The sequence below is a fragment of the Musa acuminata genome, chromosome BXJ3-4 (assembly GCF_036884655.1).
Source record: "Musa acuminata AAA Group cultivar baxijiao chromosome BXJ3-4, Cavendish_Baxijiao_AAA, whole genome shotgun sequence".
Lineage (NCBI taxonomy): Eukaryota > Viridiplantae > Streptophyta > Magnoliopsida > Zingiberales > Musaceae > Musa > Musa acuminata.
The window spans coordinates 42,745,505-42,772,773 of record NC_088352.1 but is presented as its reverse complement, the minus strand read 5'-3'; the positions used below and the strand labels follow the sequence as shown (position 1 = coordinate 42,772,773).

Here is a 27,269-nt window from a genome sequence, read left to right as displayed (position 1 = left end):
TAATCTTATCTAAGCCTTTGTATAACCACTGCCATGGAGGCAAACCCAGTTGAATCCCATTATGATTTTGAGAGAAATTGTTCAATCTTCTTCAAAGCTGCATATGAGCTAAAGCTATCACCGCTGCCCAAAAAATGTCACGCTACAATCAAAACCTTTGGTTATTCCTATAAACATTATCATCTGAAATAATGGAAGCTGATGCCAGTAGTTTAGCAAGAAAATCAGCTGTTTAAATGCCCATGTAATCCACTGCTTCTTGAATATAGTTAACCAGGTGACTGAAAGCTGAAAATTAAAGTAGAATACAGATCAATAAGCTTTTACTCAGCCTGTTTGATGAAAAAAGATAAGAGATACCTGATTGTGATGAGGACTCTCGTAAGTTTTCTCGTATATTCCTTAAGCACAGGGAAACTTCAGGGTTTCACAGATAATTAGAGAAGAAACACTGATGATCCATATTCTTGACGAATGTTTGTAACGAGATAACTTATCAGTCCATAAAGGTTAAGTACTCTGTCCAAGCAAGCTTTTAGATAAAGTTGGTTTTATAGCAAATGACATAGTGGAAAATTAAATGAGAATTATTGCACTAATGTAAATCGCCAAGAGAAAAAGATCATCTTCAATGTTGAGTGACAGATCAGATTAAGATGCACAAGAAAAAGATCATCACCTTTTTCCAGATGTAGATTGGCCTCAATTTTGTTTAAAAAATCAACCTTAAGAAATTTTGAAGTTGTTTGAGCATATATGAAAACAAAAGAAAAAACAACACATTATTTCCCTAGGTTTTGTTAGAGTCATAATATTGTTTGGTACTTTCATAAGATTCATGAAGAATTGCAAGGGTTAAACCGTTTTACGAAGACGATGTATAAGTCATATTCCAGATATCTCTAATTGCCACAATATCAAAAATTTTAAACTGGTTAAATCTACAGAGTTTGATAGGTTGATGCTACCTGAAGGTTTGAAGGTTTCATTTGTTATGATACTTGTCAAGCTAAAATCTTTAATCATTGTTGCCATTTGGATGATGCCCACAGCTCAAGGGTTTAATGTTGTGTCTTTATAGTAGAAGAAACAAACAAAGAGAAGGCAGTAACTTTGGAAGAACATTCTAAATTCAGATAAAGTAAAATGACGACCCAAAAACCTCTAGTTGATTATTGTGGAAATGCTCAACCTGGCAAAGTACAGACCAGATAAATTGTTTTCAATAATTATACAACGCAAATTATCAGAAGCTTTACCAAACATATGAGCTTCAGAACAACCTTAAAATCAAAAGGATTTGTGAAGCCTATTTCATTAAAATACAATAGCAATAAAATTAACATTTGCAAATGTAAGGGGCAAGTATGCTTGGAGTAATAGGGAGCTGAATCTGGTACCATCATATAAGTTCTTACTTTGCTCAAGCTTCCACAAGATGCAAACTCATGCTGTCTCTGAAAAATGCTGCATGCCAATATAGCAATCACTATTTAAATGCATACATTTCACAAACTTGCACTCTTCATATTGTGCCTGTTGTGTGAATTTATCTGTCTTATCTGCGTAAGTCTCTCTTTATTAAGGCGACAATGAACTATAATGAAAGCAGAATTCTAAAAAGAACTGAATGTAACTCCAGTTCCATAAAAAGCATCACTTGAAATCACATTTTCAATTTTATCAAAGCACAATATTCACTAAATGGTGCAAAATCTATGGAACTGGAGAAAAGAGAACAAAGTTGAGAATAAATCTTTTGTGACATTATAAATTACCATTATACAAAGCCTCAGGCACAATTCTTGAGCATTTGCATTCCACAATAATGCTGCAGAAAGCAGTAAAGAGATCATATCTCTAATTTCCATTGGAATGAAGAAAAACACCATGCTAGAACATCAATAGATTTGTGGAACACTGGACCATAAACACTTCCAATGAAGCCCTCGTCAAGAGATAGAAGATTATACCAAGTGCTATGGACACTGGCAGAGCTGGCAATGCCTTGCGATAAAATGCTAAGAGCAACAAAGTGATACCCAGCCCAGACATGATTGCAAGATAACAAGCATACACTGTCATGAAATCGTACAGTGCTGCTCTCCCCACCAACACACTATAAAATATAAAATCTCCAAGCCCCAGCTTGATTGCACCTGATGAACTCAACCCAATTCCTTCAAGTTCCACTTCTCCATGCCTTTCCAATTGCTGTTGTAGGAAAGGTGCCGTCAATGCTGAAACGGATGGCCCTTCTTCGGCAATAACCAGACTTGTGTCCTGCGATGCAGGATCTCCAGCTTCCAAATTATTTGAGTTCGAACTTGAATTAGAAGCAAGATCCCTTCTTTCTCTCCACAGCCTCCTACCCGCCCCCGGGAGATGCTCCACGGGCCTTGCCTCATAGACCAATGCCGGTAACTCCTCGTCCCTCGAGATGGCAAGCTCCACAAGCAATCTCAAGGGTCCGCCCGGCAACAGAACAGCAGCTAAATCGTACAAAGACATGGCAATCAGAAGCGCCCAGGTGGTCCACTCCGGAAGGAGAGTGAACCAGTAGGCGACGAGAACCCCGATGATCACCAAATACCCCTGGTTGACCATGATCGGAACTTTCGCCAAGAATACGGCCAGAACTCCAACAACGGCGAAATTGAACAAGAGCAGCGAGAAGGTGACGACGTCAATGGGGACGTAGAAGCGCGAGATGAGCAGCAGGAAGACCTCACCGCCGAGAAAGGCGAGGACGACTAAGGAGGAGAAGGCCATGTAGGACTTGAGGAATCGAGTGCAGCGGAGGTAGAAGAGGAGGACGATGACGAAGGTGAGGAGGGTGATGAGGACGACGAAGGAGAGGGAGCTGAGGAGGGCGCCCTTGAGCTTGTCCCAGAAGGAGTCGGAGGAGTCATCGGAATAGGCGATGGTGGCGATGGAGGCGAGGCCGCCGCCCGAGGAAGAGGAAAGGGCAGTGACGAGGAGGACGACGAGGAGCATGCAGGCGGAGACGGGGGCGACGATGCGGACGATCTCCTCGCCCAGCGTTTCGAGGACGCCCGGGTTGGAATTAGGGTTTGCTTCAGCCATTGGAGGCGGAAGAGGCAAAGGAGACGCTTTTGGGTTAAGAGAGGAGCAATAAATAGGTAAGTTGACTTCAAAGCAGTCAGACACATCGAAACATGAGAAGAATAGAAAACAAAAACAAGGAAGAAAAAACCACTTACCAACCAAGAAGAAGAATAGAAAACAAAAACAAGGAAGAAAAAAACACCTACCAACCAAGCTATCACACGCTTGTGTTGGATTTCTTCTTTAATCCAAGAAAGCCAAAAAGAATAACCTGTAAAAGGACGGGGAAAACACTTGACATCATGGTTTTCATGATCATCCATTCTTATTCTTTGATTTGTAGATTGCAATGCTTTTTTTCTGAAGGGTCTTGAAACAATCTTGAAGCAAGGTTCAAGTTGTTTTGGCACAATTCAAAATGTATGTCGTTCAGATTGGATCATTTCGATGGTATTTACTGATCTGCAGATCATCCGAGACATCTGATTCTCCGTCTTCAATTCTTTTTCCTCCTTCCTACCAATATACAGATCGATAATGATCCAACTGATAACAACCGACGACGATCCATATGAATACAATATCAAGATCTAAAAGTGCCTCAGATTGTATTTTTCTCACTTGGGGCTTGTTGTAAAGAGAGTGCATCTCAACAAGCTGTACAAAACAAGTATATAATCAGAATGAATCAGATCCAGGATGTTTGGAGAAAGGAAATGACACACTGATGAGATCAAAAAGGCTAAAACTCAGAAACCAGAACATGTTCAACTTTTCATTATAGGTAATATACAAAAATCCATCTCATAGACAACGATCCTTGGGGATTCAATCGTCCTTTGGAAAGAGATACCTTTGTGCATGTAGTACAATTGGTGAGCCTTGCCTTGTTCGCTCTAAAATTTGTTCGATTAACATTTTCATTTCGTCGTCATCTTCATCATCGTTATATTCATCTTCATTCGTCGTATGGATCTCAAGAATCTCATGATCATCGTTCAATCCCGTGCTCTTCAGATTTTGCTCCCACTTAGTCTCCCTCCCGCAACGTTTTGGCACTTCCATTGCCCATGTAAAACTCCGTTCAGATGAATATAAGCCATGTCCAAGTTCACCAGTCATGTTAGTCGTGGATGGCAAGTTGTTCACCATGTTGGCTGTCCGTGTGATCTCTTCATAAGCTTCATTGTACGTGTCTAGAGCATCTCCAGCAAGGTTCAAGCAAAATGGCTGAGCCAAAGCCGTGTCTCCGGCAATACCCGTTGGGCTGTCCTGGTTGGAGGAAGATTCCATGTCGCTGCTTGAGAAGGCCCTTTGCGAAGGAAGGCGCTCGGATTCTGCCGACTGAAGTTGCTTCTTGGTTTGCTGAAGCTCATCCTCTAGCTCTTTGATTCTTTCTTCTAGCCTGAGTTGGATCACATCGTGCAGGCGTAAGCTAAGCTCTCGTGGTGAAACTGCATGGTTGACATTGTAGATATGGTTTGTAGTGTTCTCGCTGTCACTTGCACTATCATCCTGGTCCTCAGAAACCCCACCGGGGAGCATATCTGCCTTTAGTTCCCCATATACGACATCAGCAACTACATCCAGATCAAGCTGCAATGAGACATTTCGAGAAAGGTTGGACATGTCACTGTTGTCAGAAGAGAGGCATCATGATAAAATGCATCTTAAATCACATTAGCGTGTATATAAGAATGATATCTATATAAAGTGACACAGAAACATGACCAAAAGTTATCATCGAAGGATGTCATGCATTATCCTTCCACGACCAAAAGCTACCCAGAAACAAGTTGTTGACCATAAATGTGTGTTTAGAATTTTTAAGGAAATTTATTAGGAAAACATAACACAAAAGCCCAACTAATATACCATTGACAGAAATAAAATTGTGGAGATTAGATTTATCACCATCATCAGGTACAATGGCATCAGACATCTGGCTCCCATACGGTGCAAATACAAGTAAATATAATGTTCTTCCCAATTTCAAAAATCAATTTACCAAAAATCACATCTCAGTATCTGGAAGTAAAACTTCAGAGTTCAATAAATAAAATTTAGTACCAAAGACATACATGAATTGTAACAAGTTAAATCTTAGCACCATCTTCATGCCTTATAAAACACCTATGTAAGGCGATGGATATTGCAGCAGACGAAGCAATCATGATGTAAGTGAGCCTACAAATCAAGAAGCCTTGCTGTTTAGGTCTGTAGATGAATAACATTGGGATTGATTCCTGAATACGAAACCAAACAGAAAAAATAAAAGGATCCGCAAGGAAGGAAAGAAATCTACCCACTGAATTAGGACCCAAATGATGATCACAGCAGATATAATCTGTAATTTCAGCATGGCCAGAAGGTCAGGTCAAGTTGTTTGTGAAACAGAAAGATGGGAAAAATGTTTTGGTTATTAGCCTTCTTTTTATAAAACAGATCGATGGTTCAGGTTTTGAGCCCCAATCTATAAAAATCGAGTACTACTTTCTTGAACATGGACATTGGAAGTAGTGAAATATCCATACAGATGTCATCTGTAAGAATTGTATGATGGATGATCCTTAACAAGTCTCATCTCATCTGTATGGATATTCACTTATTTGTTCAAGTGAGACTAAGAATGCAGAATAGATGGATAAGACTTTGAATGTTTGCCAATAACTTCTACGATACCTTCTGATATGTTATATCACGGACCTGATATAAGAAAGGATCAATGGATGAAAGGAAAAAGGAAAGCAAGCATGGATCAGATCCATTATATAAAGGCCATTTGAACAAGGTAGAGACAGAATATCTAGGTAGAACACTACGAAAGAAATACACAAGACTATTTATCACGTCATCCACTCAATTATTGTTTTCAGAAAGCTGTAAAGGAAGTTCAGAAGAAAACTCAAAGATGACGAGAAAGTGTGAAAATTTTTCTATTAGTATTTCTAGCATGTCTCATTCTACCTTGGTCAATGTAGCTGGTTTCATATACATATACAGATTTGGAAGGAAATATTGTTTTGCAAGCATTGAATAAGAAATGGACCAAGTTAGCCAGAATGGTTGTGTTTGCTGCAATTCAGATTCAGAAGATTGCTAGAATGTTCTGGCAAGAACATGAAAACATACTATGTCAAATGTTTTCTAGAAAGGTACCACTAAAGAATCTTTATAGGATATGATAAATAAAAAGCAAGAAGTAGCTGTTTCAAATAAATAGCTTTTATTTACAATTCACAAACAACAAAAACAAAGGTCTTTTGGCCTTACCTCACCAAGTGCTAACATTGTTCCGTTCAGACTTGACCTGTTCATGGTCAGTTCCAGTTTCTCCAGTTCAATCTCAAGCTCTGCTTCAATCTTACTCCTTGACTCTTCCTTAGAGAAATTTAGCTGGTCATATTCATCTTTTTCCTCTACAGGAAAATAGGATTCTGGAAGTTGATCAATGGCAGATTTAATTGATTCAGCAATGCTGTCAACTGGTTTTTGGTGCCCACAAGCTTCATTAGCCAATTCTTTAACAGTTACGGCATCTTTCATATCCAACTCCTCTTGCAAATCTTGAATCAAGTTCTCCGAACCCTTCAACATGTTGTTTAAATTCTCTATTTCTTTTCTATTTGATAGCACAGTGGATATGATTCCAAGGCTGACTCCAATAGAGAAGATATGTATTCCATCATGCAAACCTGGGTACAATGTCGGTGCTGCTTTAGAATGAACACTGTAATCAAATTATATTGCGAAATTATTTAGAATTTGAGACAATCAACTAAAACTCAGATAACAATTTAGCCAGGATGATGTTATATATACATTAATGTATAAGACCCACATGGCATTCTAGGTGACATGGGGAACCCCACAAGAGGTTGAATTTGATGCCTCTGCATGGGTGACACCTAGGGGGCAAGTGGAGACTGTGCCATTGCCAATACATCAATGAAATGTTGTGTAACCTGTGTATGTGTAGCAGCAATGAGGCAGCAAAACTGCCACAGAAAGAAGGCAATAAACTATCGTAAAACTGAATAATATATGAAAAGATCTCATGAGATGCATCGACCATGATAGATGACAATGCTTGTTCTGCGGCAAAAAGGATTACGAAGAAGACTGCCGATAAATGTCAGTCTGGTTGCCACATTATGCCAGCATACTCATAGATTAGTAGTTTTGAGACAAAAATTACAGATCACACAGCACTTTGCATAACAAATGTAAGTTGCTGTCTTAGTACATTGGTGTTACCAGTCACAAAAGAAACATACTGATAATGCATGTATATCTTTTATACATCAAGGACGTGTTATGAAAACCAAGGTTTGTAATTTCGTACCGTACCAAAGTTTTGAGCTCGGTTCGGTATGGTATAAGTGTATTGAGCAGTACATTTTGGTGTACCATTCGGTATATATATATACGACGGCTTTGCCCACGTGAGGAGCCATGCGAAAAAAAAAGAAAGGGGAGCAACGTCGCTGAGGCGACGTCACTCAATTTCCTCGCACTCGGCGACGTCACTCGGTTTCCCCACGCTCAACAACGTCCCCTCGGTTTCCCTAGACAAAAAAAAAAACAAAAAGGGCAAGGCGTCATCGCTCGGTTTCCCCGCGCAAAAAAAAAGGGAAAAGCGACATCGCCTCGACGATGTCGCTCAGTTTCCCCACGCGAAAAGAAAAAAAAAAAAAAAAAAGGCATCGCCTCGCTCGGTTTCTTCTGCTGGGGAGAAGAAATTGCTTCTCCCCATGACAACGCCGAGGCTTCGTCGCCACACCGAATCTCCAGGTTTTCTTCTTTCTTCTCCCTCTTCTTTCTTCTCTGTCACCGACCTCTTTCTTCTCCCTTTCTTTCTTCTTTGTCACCGATCGATGCTATCGCCCGCTATCCCGATAGCGGACGATTCGTGTACCGATCTGCTGACGGACTGGTACGTACCGCCCGATACGGGTGGTATCATTCAAAATTAAAATCATTGATGAAAACTACAAATTCACATGATGAAATAAGAAAATTGAAGTAAAATTTTTAAGCAAGAGGAAGCATTGAAATATATAGATTATAGTAGCAAGTGAAAAGTGCAAGGTCCATCCACGTAACCTGAAAGGAGTAACCCTAGGGATGGAAGCACACTGCATCTACTGTGGGACTCCCTTTGGAGCTCTATATTCTAAGGAAACAGCCATCTCGACATAGGAGTAAAGTTCACTGTCACACACAATTGAAAAGGTTTATGCTGATAAATACAAGTTAACATTATGGTGCAATTTCTACATACCCCACAGCTTAGGTCATTGTCTAAAGGTTACGATTCAAACTTCCATGAATGCCCTACAAATATATGGATACCCTTCTAAAGTTTCACAAATGCCCTTACAAATTTCTGAACAATATGAGCATGGAAAGACTATGAAATTATAAGAACCATGATACTTGTAGGCCGTAGCTTTGAGAGATCGTAAATGAATTTCACCTATTTCCAATGGTAGATATGCAATTGCCCTGTGTGTCAGCAAACCCTTCGCATGACACAGAACCCATACTGATATCATCCTAACTCAATGCCAAGACCCACTGAAACTCGAAAGTAGGATTTAATATGACATCTCAAAGGCTACAGAAATCATTTCTCCACCTTCCAGAATGGAAAAACACCCCATCACAATGATATGCCAATCTTAACAGACAATAGTCCATCACATATGACAATATACTACAAATAAAAATGTCACCAGATCAATTGACCTTCGTCCAATTACAAAAGAAAAGAATATTTATAAGTCAAAACAAAGAAACTATTCTCAAAACATCAGAAACACAGTAACATTATAAAGCAACTTAGCACATCGCTATGCAAAACAGATATATATTACTCAATTAGATGAACAATCAATTAATTGGTGACTAGGAATTGGAAGATGGACTACAGCAACAAGAACTTCCACTTCTATACTCAACATGGAAACAGTTAATCGAACAAGAATAAAAATTAAACACACCAACCTGGATTTTCCATTTTTTATATGCTTCAACCAAGAAATTGACCAGGGTGATGTTATTAGTCAAGGAATCAACTAGTGATATCCATTTGGGCAGAAAATTTAAAAAAAAAAAAAAAGTCCAGTATACCAGTCAAACTAATTATCAACAGAGTGATATGGTGAGAAGAAATATTGACGAGTACATAATACAGTCCACAAAGAGTTAAAACAAAAGATAGGACTGAGGAAACTAGAGAAAACACAATATACAGAAATATTAATAAAATATGATTGTATGCTTTTGCTTCAAATCTTTAATGCTGTTTTTCCCTTCCTAGTAAATCTAATTTTTCATTGGATATGGTCAATGACTATTTCAGCAGACAAAGTAAAATACAAGTCAGCAACCATCACACTACAGGCATCTTTAGTATCAGAACCAATGAAAACATGGTAATTATACTACCTTTTTGATGGGAGATCATGTGTGATCTTCGACTGTTGGAAGGTCCCACAATATCATGTGGTGTCTCCCTACTCTTTCTTTTTGGTGTCCTCAACTCAGGAAGAGAAGAAACCCCTGTCATATTCTTCATATTCCCCTTGTTCATTCCACTATCAAAAGTTATGCCTGTAGATCCAAAACTAGATTTGTTAACTATCTTGCTCTCATCTGTTACAATAAAGGGCCTCAAGCCTGGTGTGGTGGAAGAAGGAAACGAACTGAAAACAAACTCTTCAATTTCAAAATTTGCATCGTAAAGTTGAGGGATTAGGCAGTTCTCTGTGGAAGAAAGCGGCTTAATTGAGCTGCGGTGAGAGCGCCTGGCTCTAATAGTGCTTTGACCTCTACCACACGCGTAACCCAGACTAATACTCTGTGGAGAGATCTCTGGAAGAGAATTATACATGAAACCATCCATTTCATACCCACATTTCTCAGAACAATCATCATTTGGTTTCACTAATTCCTCATCTCTCTGATAACTTCCCGTTTTGAAAATCCATGGCTGCAAACTTAAAAGAGAACCATGGTCCCTCACATACTCCCCTGAACTCATGAAGGCATCTCCATTATCAGCACTACTGGAAGCCATACCCTCACGTAAAGAAACGCATGTTGACTCCGTATAACCTCTAGGGGTGTTGCAAGGAACTTTATCATCATTAGAAGAAGCATCTTCTGGGGCTTGTTTGCATGCTAATCGCTGAAAAATTCTACCTCCAGATTTGACTCTCTTCTGGTATACCTGCTTATCCATTCAAAAGACTAGCTTGGATTACATACAACTGAATTGAGGATTTTTTTTCTGACAAGATTTCCTCCTTCCTATTACCCAATAAAATAAACTGCTGGACTAACTGCTGTACAACATTCACTGCCACAGTATCTACACAATTCTGCCCCTTACGTGCAAATTAAAAGCGCCGAGCAAAGCTTCCGTACCCACAAAATTTCATCTTTTCCCAGTCAAATAAATCTCCAATACGAAAAGCCTAATAAAATGCAAACAGCCCACGGATCGAAAGTCAGATCCCAAAAAGAGAAACACAGACACACATAAAGAAGGGCACTTCAAAGCTCCAAAACCCAGATTGCTACTAACAAAGACAATAACATACGAGAAAAGATCGGATCTTTGGGGCGGATAACCGAGAACCAACGGGACAGGCACTAACGCTAGCGCCGTCACCGCCAAAGATCCGATCTTTCAGCCGAAGCGATCCAAGGAAGAAGGAAAAAAATCAATCTTGGCGTGGAAGCAAGCAGTCAACGGAAGAAGGCAACAATCAGAAGCACCAAACCAGAAGGAACCGCAACAGGGAGGGAAAGAGTGCGAGGGGGTTGGGCATCGGACGACAGGGGATGAGCAGAACCCAACGCCAACCTCGCAATGGCGAAGGAAGCCCTCGAGCGCAGAGCGCCCATCTCTTCCCTCGCCTCCAAACAGCGGGATTCCAAACCTAAAACAGACAAAGCAGCAGTAGATTTTCCTCCATTTATTATTATTATTATTATTATATTTAAAGTTCACTGTTTGCGTTCGAGACTTCTACCGACGTCTACCCTTGACGTCTCCCTGTTATTTAACCTGTGGGACCGACATATTACTTTCTTCAAGGAGGGTTTACACGCGGGTAAATAAACCCTAAGCACGCATCAGAACGTTTTTGTTTGAGATTCTGGAAGATCGAATTGATCTTGGCCGTTCATCTCCCGTCAGCGATGATTGGAATGGCTTGGACCTTTTGAATTGATAATTTTTTACTAATAATAATATCCAAGAAAAATATTTAATGAATATAAGCACGATTTATTATTTTTGTATATTTAAAATCATTATTGCAGAATTTGCATTCTGAATGTTCACGAGAAACTTGAATGCATCTTCCATTTCCTTTATACCATCGAAATAGAAGAAGAAGCATAATGTTAACACATACACATCAATAGCAGCTCATCAGTAACAATGGAGAAGAAAGAAGTTGGACAAGAAGAAGAGCTACAGCTATTACAATGTTTCACTGCATCACTCAGATGGAATCAATCCTGTCTGCCACAGGGGAAAGACAAAAACCATAGGCTGGACGAGAAACGCCTCTGTATCAGTCCATGTTCCAACAATGGGATCATACACTAGAACCGGACGCTTTTCATCAACCCAACAAAGCCATCACTGAGCAAATGACAGTGAGGAGGAGAGAACCCATCCCTGCCTTCATGAGGAACCCACCATGGCTCATGTCCTCGTTGGACATGCTACTTGAAGGCCCCAATCCCCCTACTACTCCACTGGTTGGGGAGAAGGTGCCGGGTGTTGTGCCGGGTGTGGTCGTTGCTGGTGTAGATCCTGTGCCTGCAGCACTGGAGGAGGAGGAAGAAGAAGAAGAAGAAGCAGAGAAATGAAGTCAAAATAGATGATGGTCATGCTCATTGATTGTAATGTACTCAGAGATGTACCTGGCAGTTGCAGGGAAAGTGCAACCACTGTAACCTGTAAGCAATCAGATGAAGATTAATGGTGCATTTTTGTGGGAAATGACAACCAGGTGATGGGGAACTAAGAACGTTCATTGACTTACTTGGATCTGTGGTGGCAAGAGCAGCAGTGCCCGAGAAATCACAGGTCCCTTGTGTCTGCCCTTTCCTCTGGTAGTAGCTGTTAGCAGCATAGGAGCAATGGGCTTTCACTGTGTTGGGATTGTAACAAGCTCCGTTTTGGAGGATAGGAGTGCAGTCAGCTCCAGCTCCACAAGCATAATCCAGTGTCTTCTGGAGAGCAGTGTCACTCATATCAGGCTTGCAGACACACCAAGCCGCGTCTGCCACCAGAAAGATGCAGACTTGAGATCATTTTCCCCATGAAATTCCAAAAAGATTAAGAGAAAGATAAAACAAACGATGGTCCTCTGTTCAACGGGGCGCAAGTCTTGCTGCAACAAAATCTAGCAAGAGTAGTCAAGAAGGAAGCAGAGAAAACATGGGAGAACATGAGAAATCCTGAACTCCACCAAGATGATGATACATGTAGAGAAGAACATAAAAAAGATGAGAGCTGTGAACTCGAGCTTGCCTGATCCACCAAACATGGTGAAGATGAGAACTACAAGAGCAAGAGCAGCCATGACAGGGAGAGAGGAGAAACTATCGAGAGAGGGAGAGAGGATTTGTGTCTTCACACCCGAGCTTTCAAATCCTTCACCCATTGCTCGGTTTATTGGGCTGCCTCTCTGCAGACGCCGTGCCATAGGGAACCGAGCCAACGTTGCTTTCTGTTGTGTGTCCTTCATCAACGGTCACAAGCCCACATGTGGAGCGAGGACAAGATCCAGAGCTCGACCCGTCTCCTTCCTCCTCTCCTCCTCCTCCTCGCGGGGATTCTCCGGGGCCCAAAACTCCTGTCCTCAATTTGACCGTTAGGTGCTGTCTCCAGTATCACTTGTGTTGTCTTACCTCCCTTGTTCAAGTTCAAATGTTCTTCTCCTCGAGCAACATATGAGATCAATCACCTGAACTTGTTGGAGATGAGAAGGTTGTGAGATGGAATTCTAATCAATCAAAAGGTGTTCATTATTTTTAGGTAAGACTGGGGGATGCTGAGATCCAAGATTTATTCTTTAAGAAAGAGCTTTGGAGATTCCTATAAAAAATAATGCATGTAAACAACAAGGCATGCACTATGAAATCTTTGACATTCTTGGTAGTATCTTATGATACTGACATAATACATGATTGATCTATAAGATTCAGTATGTTTTGATGAACTTGATAAATCTACTTATCCAAAAATTTTAATAAAATAAAATTAAAATTATGTGGTGGAATTAAAATTAAAATGTTTTTTTTATCTAATGAAATGATCAAAATCAATTATCCTGATTTTGAATTAATGATAAAAAATGATAATATATGATAAAAAATGATTTTATATCGAAATGATTTTGAATTAATGATTTTGAATGATATTACCTTCGATCGAAATGATAAAAAATGATCACATCAATTATCCTGATTTAATATACTGATAATATATTCACAAATTTCGTTCTCTTCAGATCTAAATCCAATTAATTACTTAGACTTATATATTTATATTTAAGCTCAATATTTCATATTCGATTAAACAATGTTTAATTCTGGTTTGAGCCGACAAATACCTACTTTTGTCTGAGCCGATAAATTGAACCGGTCGGTGAAGCCGGATGAACCGGCAATTGGATCTTTAGCCGATCCGGTCCGGACTTTCAAAAAAAATATGAACCGGAACGAATCGAAGGCGGAGTTGCGCTCGCCGTCGCTTCCTCGCTTTCTCCCACGCTCTCGTCCTCCTCGCACGGGATAATGCCGAGGGCGAACAACTGAGAAATCAGGATAGGAGAAGGAAATTTGTCGCATTCTGTCTCTGGAGATAGCAAGGTTTTTCCCCTTTTTAGTTCTTTTCTCTGTTGGAGTCGTCCTCGGATTAGGGTTTAGTTGAGGATCGACGAGGATGGAGGCGGCCGGTGAGGAGGAGCAAGACGGCCTTTCGGTTCACTCGCCCGGCCAGGCGCCGCCCTCCTCCGCCTCTTCGTTGCCCAAGGTTCTTTGCCCCTTCCTTTGTCTTTCTCTCTGCCGTTCTCCAGTCCATCTGTGTGTTGACATCTGATGCATCAATATGAATCATATAAAATTACGATCTTTTACATATTTTTTATGTTAAATTTCCGGTTTCATCAGGAGCAATCGCAGGTTGAGTTGGAACTGAGGGTGTTGGAAGCATTGGAAATCTATCCTCCATGGAGACTGCAGGGTGAGTTCATAATAATTCAATCATTTGTGGGTGAATGGAGTTTTCTTTTTTTTTTCGCCCTTTTGACATTTTGAACTTTTTCTGCTGTTATTCATGTTCTGTGACAATTTTAGTTGACAATATAAATCAGTAAAAGGTGAAGTTCTTAACTTGTTGCCTCGGCTTGGAATTTGTTGCATATGGACTGAAAAGTATAGGGTGATCATAGAGCAAAAGAGAATGATCTGATCTTTTTCCTTAGCTGGTCAGATAGGCTTTATCGCAAACCTGGAGAAAAGAAACAGAATGACGAAGCGTCACTAATGAACATTCAGGGGTCTTGCTTGACAACTTTCAATTATGTTAGGGAATTAAAAGTCTTGTAAAATTTAAAGTCAAAACTTTGTCTATAACATGAAAGAGTTTATGCAATTGTCATTTGATGTCAAATGGCACATCTGATAACCAGTGCAGTTTGAGATTTTTGTTCCAACTTATAATACAATATCCAATGCTCTTCACTTGACGTGCAAAGTAAACACCGGTTAGTGGCCGTGGATCTTTTTACAATAGGGATTGTTGAGATGGAAAAGAAACTAGAAAATTGGTTATATTAGGGAATATTTGTTATCAAATAGAATACAAGTAAAGAATGGATGAGTAGCATATTGTTTGGTACATGTAGTCATTTATATATGCTTTTTCTATGTTGTTCTACTAGATAAATTCTGTTCTCCAAATTCTCCATTTGTCAGCTTCAGATTGAGCCGATAGTGTTTGTTGATGTGCACCAATTCACATTGTCTTCATGTAAAATTGTCAAGTGAAGTAAACATTTATATACAGTTTTTTTTTTTCTGTTATCTTCTCAGTTGCAAGTGTTATATCTCCACATGCAAGAAAGGTTTTGGGGATGAGATTTATACCTACAACTGTAACTAGGTTTTAAAGATACGAAATCTCATGTATATCAATCCTGCTTTGATGAACTGAAATTGACCTTATTATATATATTGCCGAGTGCTAGCTGGATACAAATTTCATAACAATACGTCATGGTTTATGCAAGGCCTTCGAACAACAAAGCCAGAGCCATGATGCATTTTTGTTATTATTATTCAACATTTTTTCTATTAATAGAGATAAATATATTTATATGAAGTATCAGCTTTCTCATTATAAAGCCAATGTTCCTGCTTGTAAGATCGAGATCTCTGACCTTACAAGTATCACTACAGTTCATCAACTTGTTTGCTTTCCCTTTTTTATGGTTGGATCTTGACCGATGAAGCAATTCTTCTGATGTATGAATATCTTAGCTTCTTTTTATGTGTTAATGCCCGTGATCTTGAAGCCTGATGAACATAAACGTATATACATGTTACTGATGATGGTTTAAGTTCTTCCAATATGATCAGTATTGTTACTTGCCTCTCTAGATAGTTAGGTCAATCGATCACTGCTACTCGCTTAAATTCCTTTAATACAACGAATATGGTTGTTGAATATCTGCTTACCAGCATTGAATGACCATAACTGTGCAGGCATCCATCGTCACTTTGTTCTTTATGGACTGATGGAATATCTAAGGAGAAGGTCAGTTTAGTGGTATTTAATTTGTTTATGATGGACTACAAAATCATCTTATGCATGAATTGCAGGACCCATTACAAAATGTTTTTATGCTTTAAAGTTCATATCTTGTTCTTGCAGCTTTGACAGACACTTTTCAGCAGAGGAGGTCTTGCAGTTGCTGGATCGCTTCTATAATCTAGAATTGCTGGTGAGCAGAAGCTTGCTTATTGTCTATGCATCCATTGCTTTTATTTTTTTAAAGCCTTCATTTACCTTATAGGTGGCTGAAGCAGCATGTGTTCACTCATGTTTTTTTTGTTTCTTTGCAATATCATGCAAATGCAATCTCTATAATGCATGTTGTGTCAAAGGTATTTGTTGTACCCTGTCATCTACATGAGCATTTGATACATGCATGTTATTTGTCTGCTGTATTTGATGAGGTTTTAGCGTCACCACCTATGGCTTTTGCCTTTTCGGTGTTTGCTTATAGTTTGAAACACAAACACGATCCATTTAGAGCAACATATAAGATAATCCGTGAAGATGAATTTTCGTGTTGTTATAGGTTGACTTTTCATGACTGAACTACAACAATTGTATATTCTGACCAATATTCGGTGTTTTAATCTGCAAATTTATATTCGTTAGAAGCATCATGTGGATTTACTGGAACCAGTTGTCCAACAATATGATATTAACTTTTGATTGATAATGCTAAAGTACTAACAGTTGAATGCTCTACCGTATGCCAGAAACCAGACGATGAGGAGGCAGAGATTTTTAGAGAAGACGATTTTTCCTTGCCACAGAGCTTTTTCATCAAGGATGAGCAGTAACTCGCACCATTTATAGATGTGTTATTCTTCTGAACTGTTATTGCCATTAGCATTTTGTTTATATCACAGGAAAGATACACCACTATGTTTAATAACCAACTCGTTGCCAGATTCATTCTCCCTTATCCTTTTTCAGCAAGAGCAGAATGCTTTTGGAATTTTGCAGGAAATCAATAACTATTTTGACTTAGTGCGAAAAGTTAAACTTTATGTTCTGAGAAATCTTGCGAGAATGAAGTTTCCCACTTTGAATGTCACTGAATGCCAGTCAGATTAAATACTGTTGTATGTATATGATTTCTGTAGCTGTTGAACTGTAACCATACTTAATAATTCCATATTCTAAAGCAAAAAGAGGTGAAGCACAGATGACCTCGATCCTAATCTATGTTGTTAAATCTCATTGATTAAATTTAAAATTTGTGTTTGGGCTGGACTTCTGTCATCAACTGTATTTTGCCTGTCATTACCTTTCAAATTATCCAGGGTTCATTGGAAAATATAACTGGGTTAGCTGCTGTATATGTTGACCTAGCAAAGACCACAATGGATGCAGGATGAACTCTCCTTTCCTTGATGTAAGTGCTATTTGATTCTCATGAATCTATCACTGATGATGATGACATGCTATAAGATTCTTATAACTTTCCATTTGTAAAATTTTCAGTTGCAGAGAGTGAAAAATAGACCTGACAGGATTGTTCCAACAACAAGGTGAGTTTTCTTTCAGACAACAGCTTCAGCTTTTGATCTTTAGAAATGTTATCTGATCATGTTAACCTTATCATAAACTTGTAGCATCACATTCATGCACAAAGCTTTTATCGAAATCCCTGACTGATGTAACTGGAAAATCATCCACCTAATTCTAATTAGCACAAAGATTTTCTGTTGCAGGCATTTAGTTGATCTTCATTTCCACTGTGGTTGCATCCATATCTTTCTTACTGAATTTACTAAAGACTCTCAAGAAGTAATTATGATGGTAAAATATTCTTCTAAGTTTCTCTGCATGACCAGCAGAAGCATGTTGGCTTTGAATGTAGTATTTTTGAATCTGAGACGCATGGAAATGTTTGGTCTTCTAATTATCATGTGAACTCACTCATGCATAAGGGAAGTCAAGATTTAGTCCACGTTTCGGAAATCTCTCTCTTTCAACACCATCAGTCCTTGATTTCTTCCGGATCGACAGAAGCAGGAGTGAAGGGAAGGCTTCCACGAGGAGGGTGGATTCATCTGAGTAAACTGTACTACCGTTGGGCCAATTCCACACGCTTCCCTTCAAGCCAGATGGCGACGGCACTCGTTTTTGTTTGAACGGTTCCTTGGAAATATAGTATAATTAATCTCTGAGTCCGTCAGATTGTAGTCTCACCATTATATTGTCCTCCTCCTCTCCTGTGGTGCCCGTGGACTCCATGCAGAGTCTACGCCTCATGTAAGGCTTCATCAATCATGCACTTGTTCCGCATTCGTATCTTGATATTGATATTGGAGTTCTACTACTCTGCGTCTTCCAGCATTTGACGTAAATGATGATGTTTTCCCACATCCATGCACTGACTATGAATAAGTCCTGTGTCCCCATCCAAGGGGAAATTAAAGCATTATATATATATATATAAAACAAATTCAACCCCAATAATTTCTCAGGTCCCAAGAAAAATCAAAGAGGCGATTTCTAAAAACAACTCTCTTTTTAGGTTTTTTTTTTCCAATTATACCCATATTTTTCAGATTTATTTATTTATTTATTTATAATATCCTAAATGTTCCTTGCCCTTATTTATGCCTCTTCTTTCTTTCATCCGAGATGTAGCACTCTTGGTTGTCACCAATTTCTCATTCGGATGAGCATATACGGAAATTTCTCTTGGTTTTCGGATGGGACTAATTCCAAATGAGGTTGAAAAATAAAAAAGAGGTGGACTAATTCCAAGTGGCGATACGGAAATTTCTCTTGGTCTTCGGATGGGACACCCAACACCCAACGTTACAAATGTGAGATTGATGCGTACAAATAAACTTAAAACTGTATATGATATATATTGTGTTATCTAGGGAGATCGTATAAGCTCTAGCCCATAAACCATCGAATTTTTCCTATTTATAGAAGTCCCTTATCAACTTAATCCTAATAGATCAACCCCTTATTAGGTATCTTCATCTAACTACAAGTATTTTAGAATAGTGAATCTCCATCCAATAATCTCTCATGGGCACTTATAGGATCTCATCTATATGATCCATTAATTCATGGGCTTATTGGATATCCAATAAGATAGGGGCTCCGACAGATATCTCATATCCGAACTTCTACTCATCGTAACGCCTACCATATGTGTGTGATCCTCTAGGCTCAATATCGAGCTGGTTGTGAGTCATACCTGTTAGAACTCCTTCTGACTCAACGAATTATTATTTCCATAATAATTCACTCGACTCATCGACTGTAGACGTACTAGGCAACTACGTCGCAGTCCTCAGACGCTACAGGGGAATCCAATCCATTGGACCAATCTGTCCTCATTTACCATATACATATAGTCTCTCATCCATCTAATATCCCAAAGACCGCATACCGGGCATGGTGCTGTCAGACCCATACGATTTCTACTCGAGTCTTGTTCTAATTAGATTCTCCCAAATAATCATTTCTCTCTCAATTTGAATGACCCTGGTAAGGGATTTGTCCGAGCAAGAATACATGAGACGTTCCTCTCATGACACCGAGAGTGGATGATCCTCTATCGACACTCAATAGTCCTCGTAAGGTTTACTACCACTCCCGAAGACCGACTATGCTAGATCTGGGACATCCAAATCTATAAGTCCGATATCAAAGAGTGAAGCATTCATATAGGATATTCTTGGTGTCTCAAGTTTAAGGACTAGATACACCAGTAAGACTACAGAATTGCTGTATGACAATAAGACATCATCAACTATCCAACATTCCATAAGCGAATCAATCAGTAAACTCATTCCTCAATGACCACCTGTATCGTATCCCGAGTGCCCTCACATAAGTAGCTAAGAGACCAACTGCATTCATCGTATGGAAGAGTATACAACACATCAGTATCTCTGATTATCTCGATGTCCCACTCGAGTAACCTATGACCGAGAATATTTAGGATCTCATCACGATTTGATTTCCATTACACAGATCCAAAGACATCACAATATATATATATATATATATATATATATATATATATATATATATATATATATATATATATATATATATATAAAGTGATAAAATATCAAAATATAATAAGTAAAATGATTGCGTGTCAAGTAACACATGCCATCACTCACGTGATTGGTTTGCTGGGCACCTATGACTAGCAGGAAGATTGTTAATGGATGTCGGTGACCTCAACAGAAGAGAAATTGATGGAGTGGATATAGATCATGACGATCAAACCATGTATTTTTATTTTACTGTTTATATTTATTGTAAACTATTTTACTTCCTCATTACTTTTGCTATATACCCTTCTGCTTTCAAAGTTGAACTCACTTTATCGAAATAATTTTATCAAACTAGATTTTCAAAATTAACATTTTTATTCGCTGCATTAATTCACCCTCCTCTTATAGTACCGACTCGATTCTAATTCTAATAGTTAAAAGACTATAGATTTTGAATAGAACGAATAATGGAGGACGAAGAGGTAACGGAACCACACGTTTTCAAAATGTCTTTATCAATAAAGCATAATTAAGTAACATTTATTTCCATCCGGGCACGCAGAACTCTTCAACAACATCACTATTTCTTTTTCTTTTTATTTTTTTTATGTTACATTTTTATTTATCATCTTGCGTTACTTATTAGGTAAGCGAGAAAGATACAATTCGACAAAGAAAAATCAAAAGGAGGTTGGACTAATTCCAAGTGGCGATACGGAAATTTCTCTTGGTCTTCGGATGGGACACCCAACATTTCCTGGGCCATTGCCGCCACGCCCGTGACCTTGAAACTTGTCAGGTCACATCGGCCATCTTCCACGCAGTAAGGCCCATTACACCAAATGGGGGTCTCTCTTATCCGTACAGATAATTGCAATCCTACGTCTCACCTTTCCCTTGATGTCATCTCAAACTCTAATGGACGGATGAGATGCGGTCCTGCAGACCCAGTGGCTGTTCACATGCGAGGTGTGACCTTTGCCTAACAGGACGCCTTCTGTGTCGCATATATACATGCCCTTCATCGTCTGCAATTCCTCCATGAGGTAGTAGCCATTCACCAGTCAAAGATGGCTACTCCAAGGAGAAGCACACGCGTCTGGCTCACCAGCATTCTGCTGCTCTTCGTGCTCACAACCACGGCGTCGGCCAAGGGGTGCGTTGAGGTGGAGAGGGACGCCCTCCTCGCCTTCAGAGCCCGCATCGTCGATCCGTCCCACCGCCTGTCCTCGTGGCGTCGCCGAGTAGACTGCTGCAGATGGAACGGTGTGGTGTGCGACAACACCACGGGCCGCGTCGTGGAGCTCAACCTTGAGAACTCGGCGGACATGACTTTCGAGTCGAATCAGGCGGTTCTGCGGGGTGAGATCAGTCCGTCCTTGCTCTCTTTGACGCATTTGGATCGCTTGGATCTCAATCACAATGACTTCGGGGGGTCACCGATCCCCGCCTTTCTGGGCTCTTTCCCCAAACTGACGTATCTCAACCTCTCCTGGTCCAACTTCAGCGGAGCCATTCCGCCCCAGCTGGGCAACCTGTCCAGCCTCCGCTCTCTCGATCTCCATTCGTATGGCTTATCGACCGATGGCCTGCACTGGCTCTCGCGTCTCTCTTCCTTGAGATACCTCGACATGAGCGGTGTGAACCTTTCCATGGCCTCCCACGATTGGCTTCAAGCGGTGAACACGTTGTCCCCGCTGGAGGAGCTACATTTACCATACTGTGGCCTCATCGACCTCCCCTCTTCTCTTTCCCATGTCAACCTCACCTCGTTGAGCATTCTCGATCTCCGTGGCAACGTCTTCAACTCCACCTTCCCCAGCTGGCTTATGGAACTCCGCAGCCTGTCCTATCTTGCTCTTAGCGATTCAAAGTTGCATGGCGAGCTACCTGCTGGGATCGGAAGATTGACTCGTCTGACCCAGCTTGATCTCAGCGCTAATTCACTCTCTGGTCCTCTCCCCGCGGAGATTTGGAGTTCGAGGAGTCTATCAAGCATCGACCTCAGCTTTAATTCGTTCCGAGGTCCGATGCAAGTGGAAGCAGGGAATTGGAGTAGTCTCTCACAGGTATATCTGCTCAACTGCTCACTCAGTGGCAGCATCCCTGCTGCGATTGGGAGTTTGACTCGTCTCAAGGAGCTGCACCTCAGTGGCAATCGACTCACCGGTCCCATACCTGCCGAGATCGGTAATTTGACTGCTCTAACAACGCTCGACTTGGGTCGTAATTCTCTCACTGGATCCGTACCACCTGAGATCGGCAAGCTTTCCAACCTAACCTCGCTTGATCTCTCTCTCAATTCCCTGAAAGGTACCATGTCCGAACTCCATTTCGCCAACCTCGCCAAGCTAGACGTCTTATACTTGTACAGGAACTCCTTGGACATCGCAATAGGCCATGATTGGATTCCACCTTTTCAACTCGAGACAATCGGAGTGGATTCCTGTAAGCTGGGCCCTTCGTTTCCCGGATGGCTGCGCTCGCAGGAATCCATGGTGGATTTGAATTTGTCGAACACAAGTATCGAGGACACTTTGCCCGACTGGCTCTGGAATTCTTCTTCCTCTTCCTTAATGGTCATAAATCTGTCCCACAACAAGATTTCTGGCACTCTGCCGGCATCCTTGGAGAGTCTGACCAACTTGATGTTCCTAAATTTGAGCTCTAATCTGTTCCAAGGTCTCGTCCCTGTTTCGCCACCATTACTACAAGCACTGGATCTATCAAGCAACGCTCTCTCAGGACCGCTACCATCGACCTTTGCACCGGTGTCGGTATACTTGTTCTTCTCAAACAATCATATTAACGGGAGCGTACCATCCTCCGTCTGCACTTTGCAGCAGCTTTTCGCCCTCGATCTGTCGAACAATCAGATATCAGGAGAAATACCTCGGTGTTGGCAAGAGGCAAATGAACTTTTGTTTATCAATCTGGCGAATAATAAGCTCGGTGGAAAGATTCCCAACTCCATCGGAAACTTGACCGAGCTCAAGTTCTTGCATCTGAGCAACAACAGCCTCCATGGAGATCTTCCACCATCGTTGCAAAGTTGTAGCCAGTTAGCTGTCATCGATCTCGGTCGCAACCAATTTTCGGGCAAGATTCCGGCATGGATCGGGCAAAGCTTTCGATATCTGGAGGTACTTCTGCTACGTTCGAACATGTTCTCCGGCGACATTCCACCACAGCTTGGTCAACTAAGTAATCTTCAAATCATCGACCTTGCCGACAACGAGCTATCAGGGATCATACCACGCTCCTTCGGCAATTTCAGCGCCATAATTTCCATATCAAAGTCGATGTCTTCCACGATTTCGTCCGACCCAAACTTCGAGTTGTCCTCTTTCGTAGCCATCGAAAGCATAGCTCTAGTAACAAAGGGAGACCAACGAAGCTTTTCGTCCATTCTCCATCTCGTGAAGAGCATTGACCTTTCAAAAAATTCTCTAACCGGAGCAATCCCCACAGAGATCGGGTACCTCGCCGCACTTCAAACTTTAAATCTATCAAGAAATAGCATCGGAGGTATGATTCCGAGTACCATTGGCGGAATGAAATCACTGGAAACTCTCGACTTATCATTCAATAACTTATCCGGAGCTATTCCTCAGAGTATGTCAGCTTTGAATTCTCTTAGCCACTTGAATCTGTCTTATAACAATCTATCCGGAGCCATTCCATCGGGTTTTCAACTTCAAACACTTCCGGCATCCAGTTACATCGGTAATGCGTATCTCTGTGGGCTTCCGGTTAGCAAGAGTTGCCTCAACGAGACAAATACCAATGCGACAGACGAGGAGGACGAGGAAGAAGGACTTCATGGGCTATCGCTCTACTTCGGCATCGCACTCGGTTATTTGGTTGGACTGTGGAGCGTGTTTATCGTCATGCTATTTAAGAAAGATTGGAGGATATTTTATTTTCGAATGATTGATCAAATATATGATAAAGCGTATGTGGCAATCAAGATAAAGATCAACGGATGGACGGTCAACAAAGGAGGGGGACGTACGCAAAAGTGAAGGCAACGTTACTGTATTACATAGTGTGTGCTATGATCAAAGGCAAGGATGTTAAGAGTTACGCCATCAATAATGTTGCTATGAATGATGCATGCGGTGATGTCTGCGATTCGTCGCTTTTGTATCATCTCATATGTAACTATGATGAAATTATGATGCCGAAGAAATCGAAACAATAAAAATGAGTTTTGGGTTACAATGACACGGTTGACGTAAAAATCGATTAGTTGAGGGGCTAAACTATAATGTTGACGTAAAACCCCCATCCTTCGATCGGCGGTTGTCGGTCGAAGCGCGAGAGGGAAGATGGTTCGGCCAGATGGAGTCAAAGAGTGAAAGCTCAAGAGAAGGGCGGAAGAATCTGCCCCGATGGTGGAGGAGGAGGAGGAGGTTGAGGTCTTCGACGAGGGAGTACGCGATGGGGTTGAAGAAGGGATCGGAAACTTAGGGGAGATTGCGGAGCCCGAGGACGAGAGGAGGGCGGAGGAGGGGGTGGACGAGATGCCAGGGATCCGGGTCACCTCGCCAGTCGACGGAGCGAAGCGGCCGGGAGTCATATTCGTTCTCGAGAAGGCGTGTTTGGAGGTTGGCAAAGTCGGGAAGGTAAGCGGAATTCACTGTAGAGTTTCAAGTAAGGGTTTCCCGGTGCTGTGGTTTTTGGTTAAAGTATGGATTTGATTGATGGAATTCGTAGTTTGTTACTTCCTCCTAAATCATGGATGATTCCTAGTTGCGGGTAAGTAATTAGGGTTCTATTACCTTGCATCATCCTCGTACAGTTGTGGTTTTTCAATCCCGAACGAGCAATCAGTGGTTCCGGAGTTGGGAGTATTTGGAAGAGAGGGTATGGGCGATTTCTAGGTTTAAGTGGGTAGATTCTTATGGTTGAATCTTGGAATACAAGTAACGTTGCTTGCAATCGAAGCTTCTTGGGTTTAAACTGTCTTTTCTTGTCAGAATCTTGGGTTTCAGTTCTGCGTTCCTGGTCTTTCGAGTGGCTAAGTAAAAAGAAGTTCCTTTTTGGCTGTTCTCCATGGATTATGTATATAACACACATCGCCCGACTTTTTCGTTCTGGTCTCTCCTTGTGGTTAGTTTGTTCGGCTGTGAAAATTAGAAGCTTTTCTTTCTTTGTATTCAGAATTTTCAGATCCTGAACTCAGACCATGCAAATTATCTAAGGAAGCAAAATCGAAATCCTGCCGATTATAGGCCCGACATCATTCATCAGGTGTGTCGATTTTGCTCTTTTTGCATTACATTTTTGGTTTCTTTCGAGTTATGTTCTCTTTATATAATCCTTGCATTCATTTTTTTTGGGAATTCACGTTTTTGGTTCGGAGTTGGAAGGCACTACCATGTAATTTTCTAAAACATAATCATTCTTCACCAGACGTGCTCCTCCGATTACTCCATGAAGTGAGTGATATCGAACCTTTGATAGATGAAAATTTCCAATGATCATAAATGCTCATTTGCTTCAGTTCATTTGTTTGAATTTTGTGTTCATACTACATTAAAAATATATGTACATGACTTAGCTCCTATCTTCCATTAGAAGTTTTATGTCTTCATTAACTTACAGACTAAATTGTCAACTCGAAGATGATGTTAGGCACTTCTCGCGATATTTGATAGCCCCCTAGCTTAAGGCTGGTAGGCTGCAGGCTGTCTATGTGAAAACAGAGAAGGGAGTTCTTTTTGAAATCAAACCATATGTCCGCATCCCAAGGACTTTCAAGCGTTTCTGCGGTCTTATGTGTAAGTACAGTAGATCTACCACTATTTTTCCGTCAAGCGTTGTATGTGTGGGTTTGATCAGTTTAATCTGTGAAAATATCTACATCCCTTTTGTAATTGCTGCAGCCCAATTGTTACAAAAATCAAGTATAATTGCTGTCGGGAAGCCGGAGAAACTTGTGTGTCATTAAGAATCCTGTGACTCGCCATTTGCCTGTCAATTCCAAGAAATTAGGTGATAACTTGCATCTTTGTTTCTTCTTTGCAAGCAACTTTATGATAATTGCTTGTTTGATTTTTGAAGCCTTTTCTTTTGTAGGACTCTCCTATAGTTCAGACAGGTCGGTTAACTTGTGTAATTATGTAGCTGCTGCTAATGATGATTCTGCCCTTGTTTTTCTGGTATATTTGAAATGTTAGATCATTTGTTTTGTCAATCGAACTTAATAACCATCGTGTAAGTGATGCACGAGGTTCCAACTTTCAGGTTGGTGCGATGGCTCATTGAGCGATTGATAAGGAATACGCTGATGATTTTATATCGGGTAAGATATCATATTTGAGATATATATGCACTATATGATAACTCTTCGTGGTAGCGCAGCTGCTTTTTTTTGTAACATTGGTTTTCTTCAGTAGACATGGGGAAATTCTAAGTGATTGTGTATTTTATGATTATATATAGCTTTTGTTTGTAAAAGTGACTCCAAAAGATCTGATTACTGTATGATATAGAAACTTTTATTTTGTATGACGATCGAGCCTGCTAACTCCCTTGTGTTTTTGCAGTTTCAGAATACCCTCTGAGTGCGGCATGCTGCTTCAACAGGATCGCCTTTTTTCCCATATAATACCCGGATGAGTGACTTGGTTCTTTTTCTCCAAGTGATTAAGCTGGTCATCGTTAAAGCAATCATCTATGTGCGCAAAGCTTATTCTTAATATTAATCAGTTCTGCAGTTCCGTGTTTCTATCGAAGATTTTGCCCTTTCACCGGTTACTGTATTCTTTACAATTCAATCATGATGTGCTATTGATGTCCATTGATCATGTCGATCACCCTCTGCCGAACCTAATTGGCATTCGAACCCATTCACCGTGTTGTATTACTGCACGATTGTGTTACTCATTTAAATTGTTTTGCTTCTGTTTTCTGACTAGGCATGTATGCCTTGGAAGATGGTGTTGTCTTCATCAAGGAGGAGTCCAACGTGGATGGCGTCCATGCATGTGACTAAGAAACACATCGCTTACGTGACTGTACCAAGGTGCCACCTTGCGTCTGATTCTGAACAGTCAGTCCTTTTTTGAACAGTATGAAGAAAAACCCGATGAAACAAATTTGATCATATATATATATATATATATATATATATATATATATATATATATATCTCTTGTTTGCCCGGGAGATATAATCTTTGCGATGTAACTATGATTAGTAACTAGTGGTTAGTATGAAATTTTGACATGGATGCTAATGATAGAAACTCACATGGATGATGAGGACAATTGTGCTATCTTAAAATTTATATGGTCAAATGCACTATTTTAAACTGG

The 27,269-nt window shown here is 40.4% G+C and overlaps 5 protein-coding genes across 8 annotated transcripts; 2 read left to right on the top strand and 3 right to left on the bottom strand.

The window, feature by feature from the left end:
• Positions 1–1,744: 1,744 nt before the first annotated feature.
• On the bottom strand, positions 1,745–3,127 carry LOC135636536 (presenilin-like protein At2g29900). The gene has a single exon (XM_065148278.1). It carries the CDS (start codon positions 3,085–3,087, stop codon positions 1,894–1,896), a length of 1,194 nt encoding a protein of 397 aa, XP_065004350.1. The 5' UTR covers positions 3,088–3,127; the 3' UTR covers positions 1,745–1,893.
• A 337-nt stretch (positions 3,128–3,464) lies between these two features.
• LOC135636534 (uncharacterized) lies at positions 3,465–11,026 on the bottom strand. Of its 4 annotated transcripts, none has more exons than XM_065148273.1 (5): positions 10,680–11,026; positions 9,523–10,553; positions 6,343–6,782; positions 3,923–4,665; positions 3,465–3,726 (listed from the first exon to the last, which is right to left on the bottom strand). In XM_065148273.1, the coding sequence occupies exons 2-5, from the start codon at positions 10,316–10,318 to the stop codon at positions 3,687–3,689; spliced, it is 2,019 nt and encodes a 672-aa protein (XP_065004345.1). In that variant the 5' UTR covers positions 10,319–10,553; positions 10,680–11,026; the 3' UTR covers positions 3,465–3,686. The 4 variants fall into 4 exon arrangements, with proteins under 4 accessions (XP_065004345.1, XP_065004346.1, XP_065004344.1 ...); XM_065148274.1 differs by having other exon boundaries at positions 10,863–11,026; XM_065148272.1 differs by having other exon boundaries at positions 9,523–11,026.
• Positions 11,027–11,497: 471 nt separating this feature from the next.
• Positions 11,498–12,854, bottom strand: LOC135636539 (PLASMODESMATA CALLOSE-BINDING PROTEIN 3-like). Its single transcript, XM_065148288.1, has 4 exons — positions 12,632–12,854; positions 12,141–12,380; positions 12,019–12,052; positions 11,498–11,922 (listed from the first exon to the last, which is right to left on the bottom strand). Exons 1-4 carry the CDS (start codon positions 12,846–12,848, stop codon positions 11,715–11,717), a joined length of 699 nt encoding a protein of 232 aa, XP_065004360.1. The 5' UTR covers positions 12,849–12,854; the 3' UTR covers positions 11,498–11,714.
• Positions 12,855–13,825: 971 nt separating this feature from the next.
• Positions 13,826–16,930, top strand: LOC135635949 (uncharacterized). The gene is made up of 5 exons (XM_065147432.1): positions 13,826–14,137; positions 14,275–14,347; positions 15,871–15,922; positions 16,040–16,109; positions 16,657–16,930. Exons 1-5 carry the CDS (start codon positions 14,048–14,050, stop codon positions 16,738–16,740), a joined length of 369 nt encoding a protein of 122 aa, XP_065003504.1. The 5' UTR covers positions 13,826–14,047; the 3' UTR covers positions 16,741–16,930.
• A 4,044-nt stretch (positions 16,931–20,974) lies between these two features.
• On the top strand, positions 20,975–26,856 carry LOC135636993 (receptor-like protein EIX2). The gene is made up of 7 exons (XM_065149279.1): positions 20,975–24,572; positions 25,111–25,388; positions 25,555–25,730; positions 25,836–25,944; positions 26,029–26,111; positions 26,197–26,254; positions 26,499–26,856. Exon 1 carries the CDS (start codon positions 21,015–21,017, stop codon positions 23,967–23,969), a length of 2,955 nt encoding a protein of 984 aa, XP_065005351.1. The 5' UTR covers positions 20,975–21,014; the 3' UTR covers positions 23,970–24,572; positions 25,111–25,388; positions 25,555–25,730; positions 25,836–25,944; positions 26,029–26,111; positions 26,197–26,254; positions 26,499–26,856.
• The last annotated feature ends 413 nt before the right edge of the window (positions 26,857–27,269 follow it).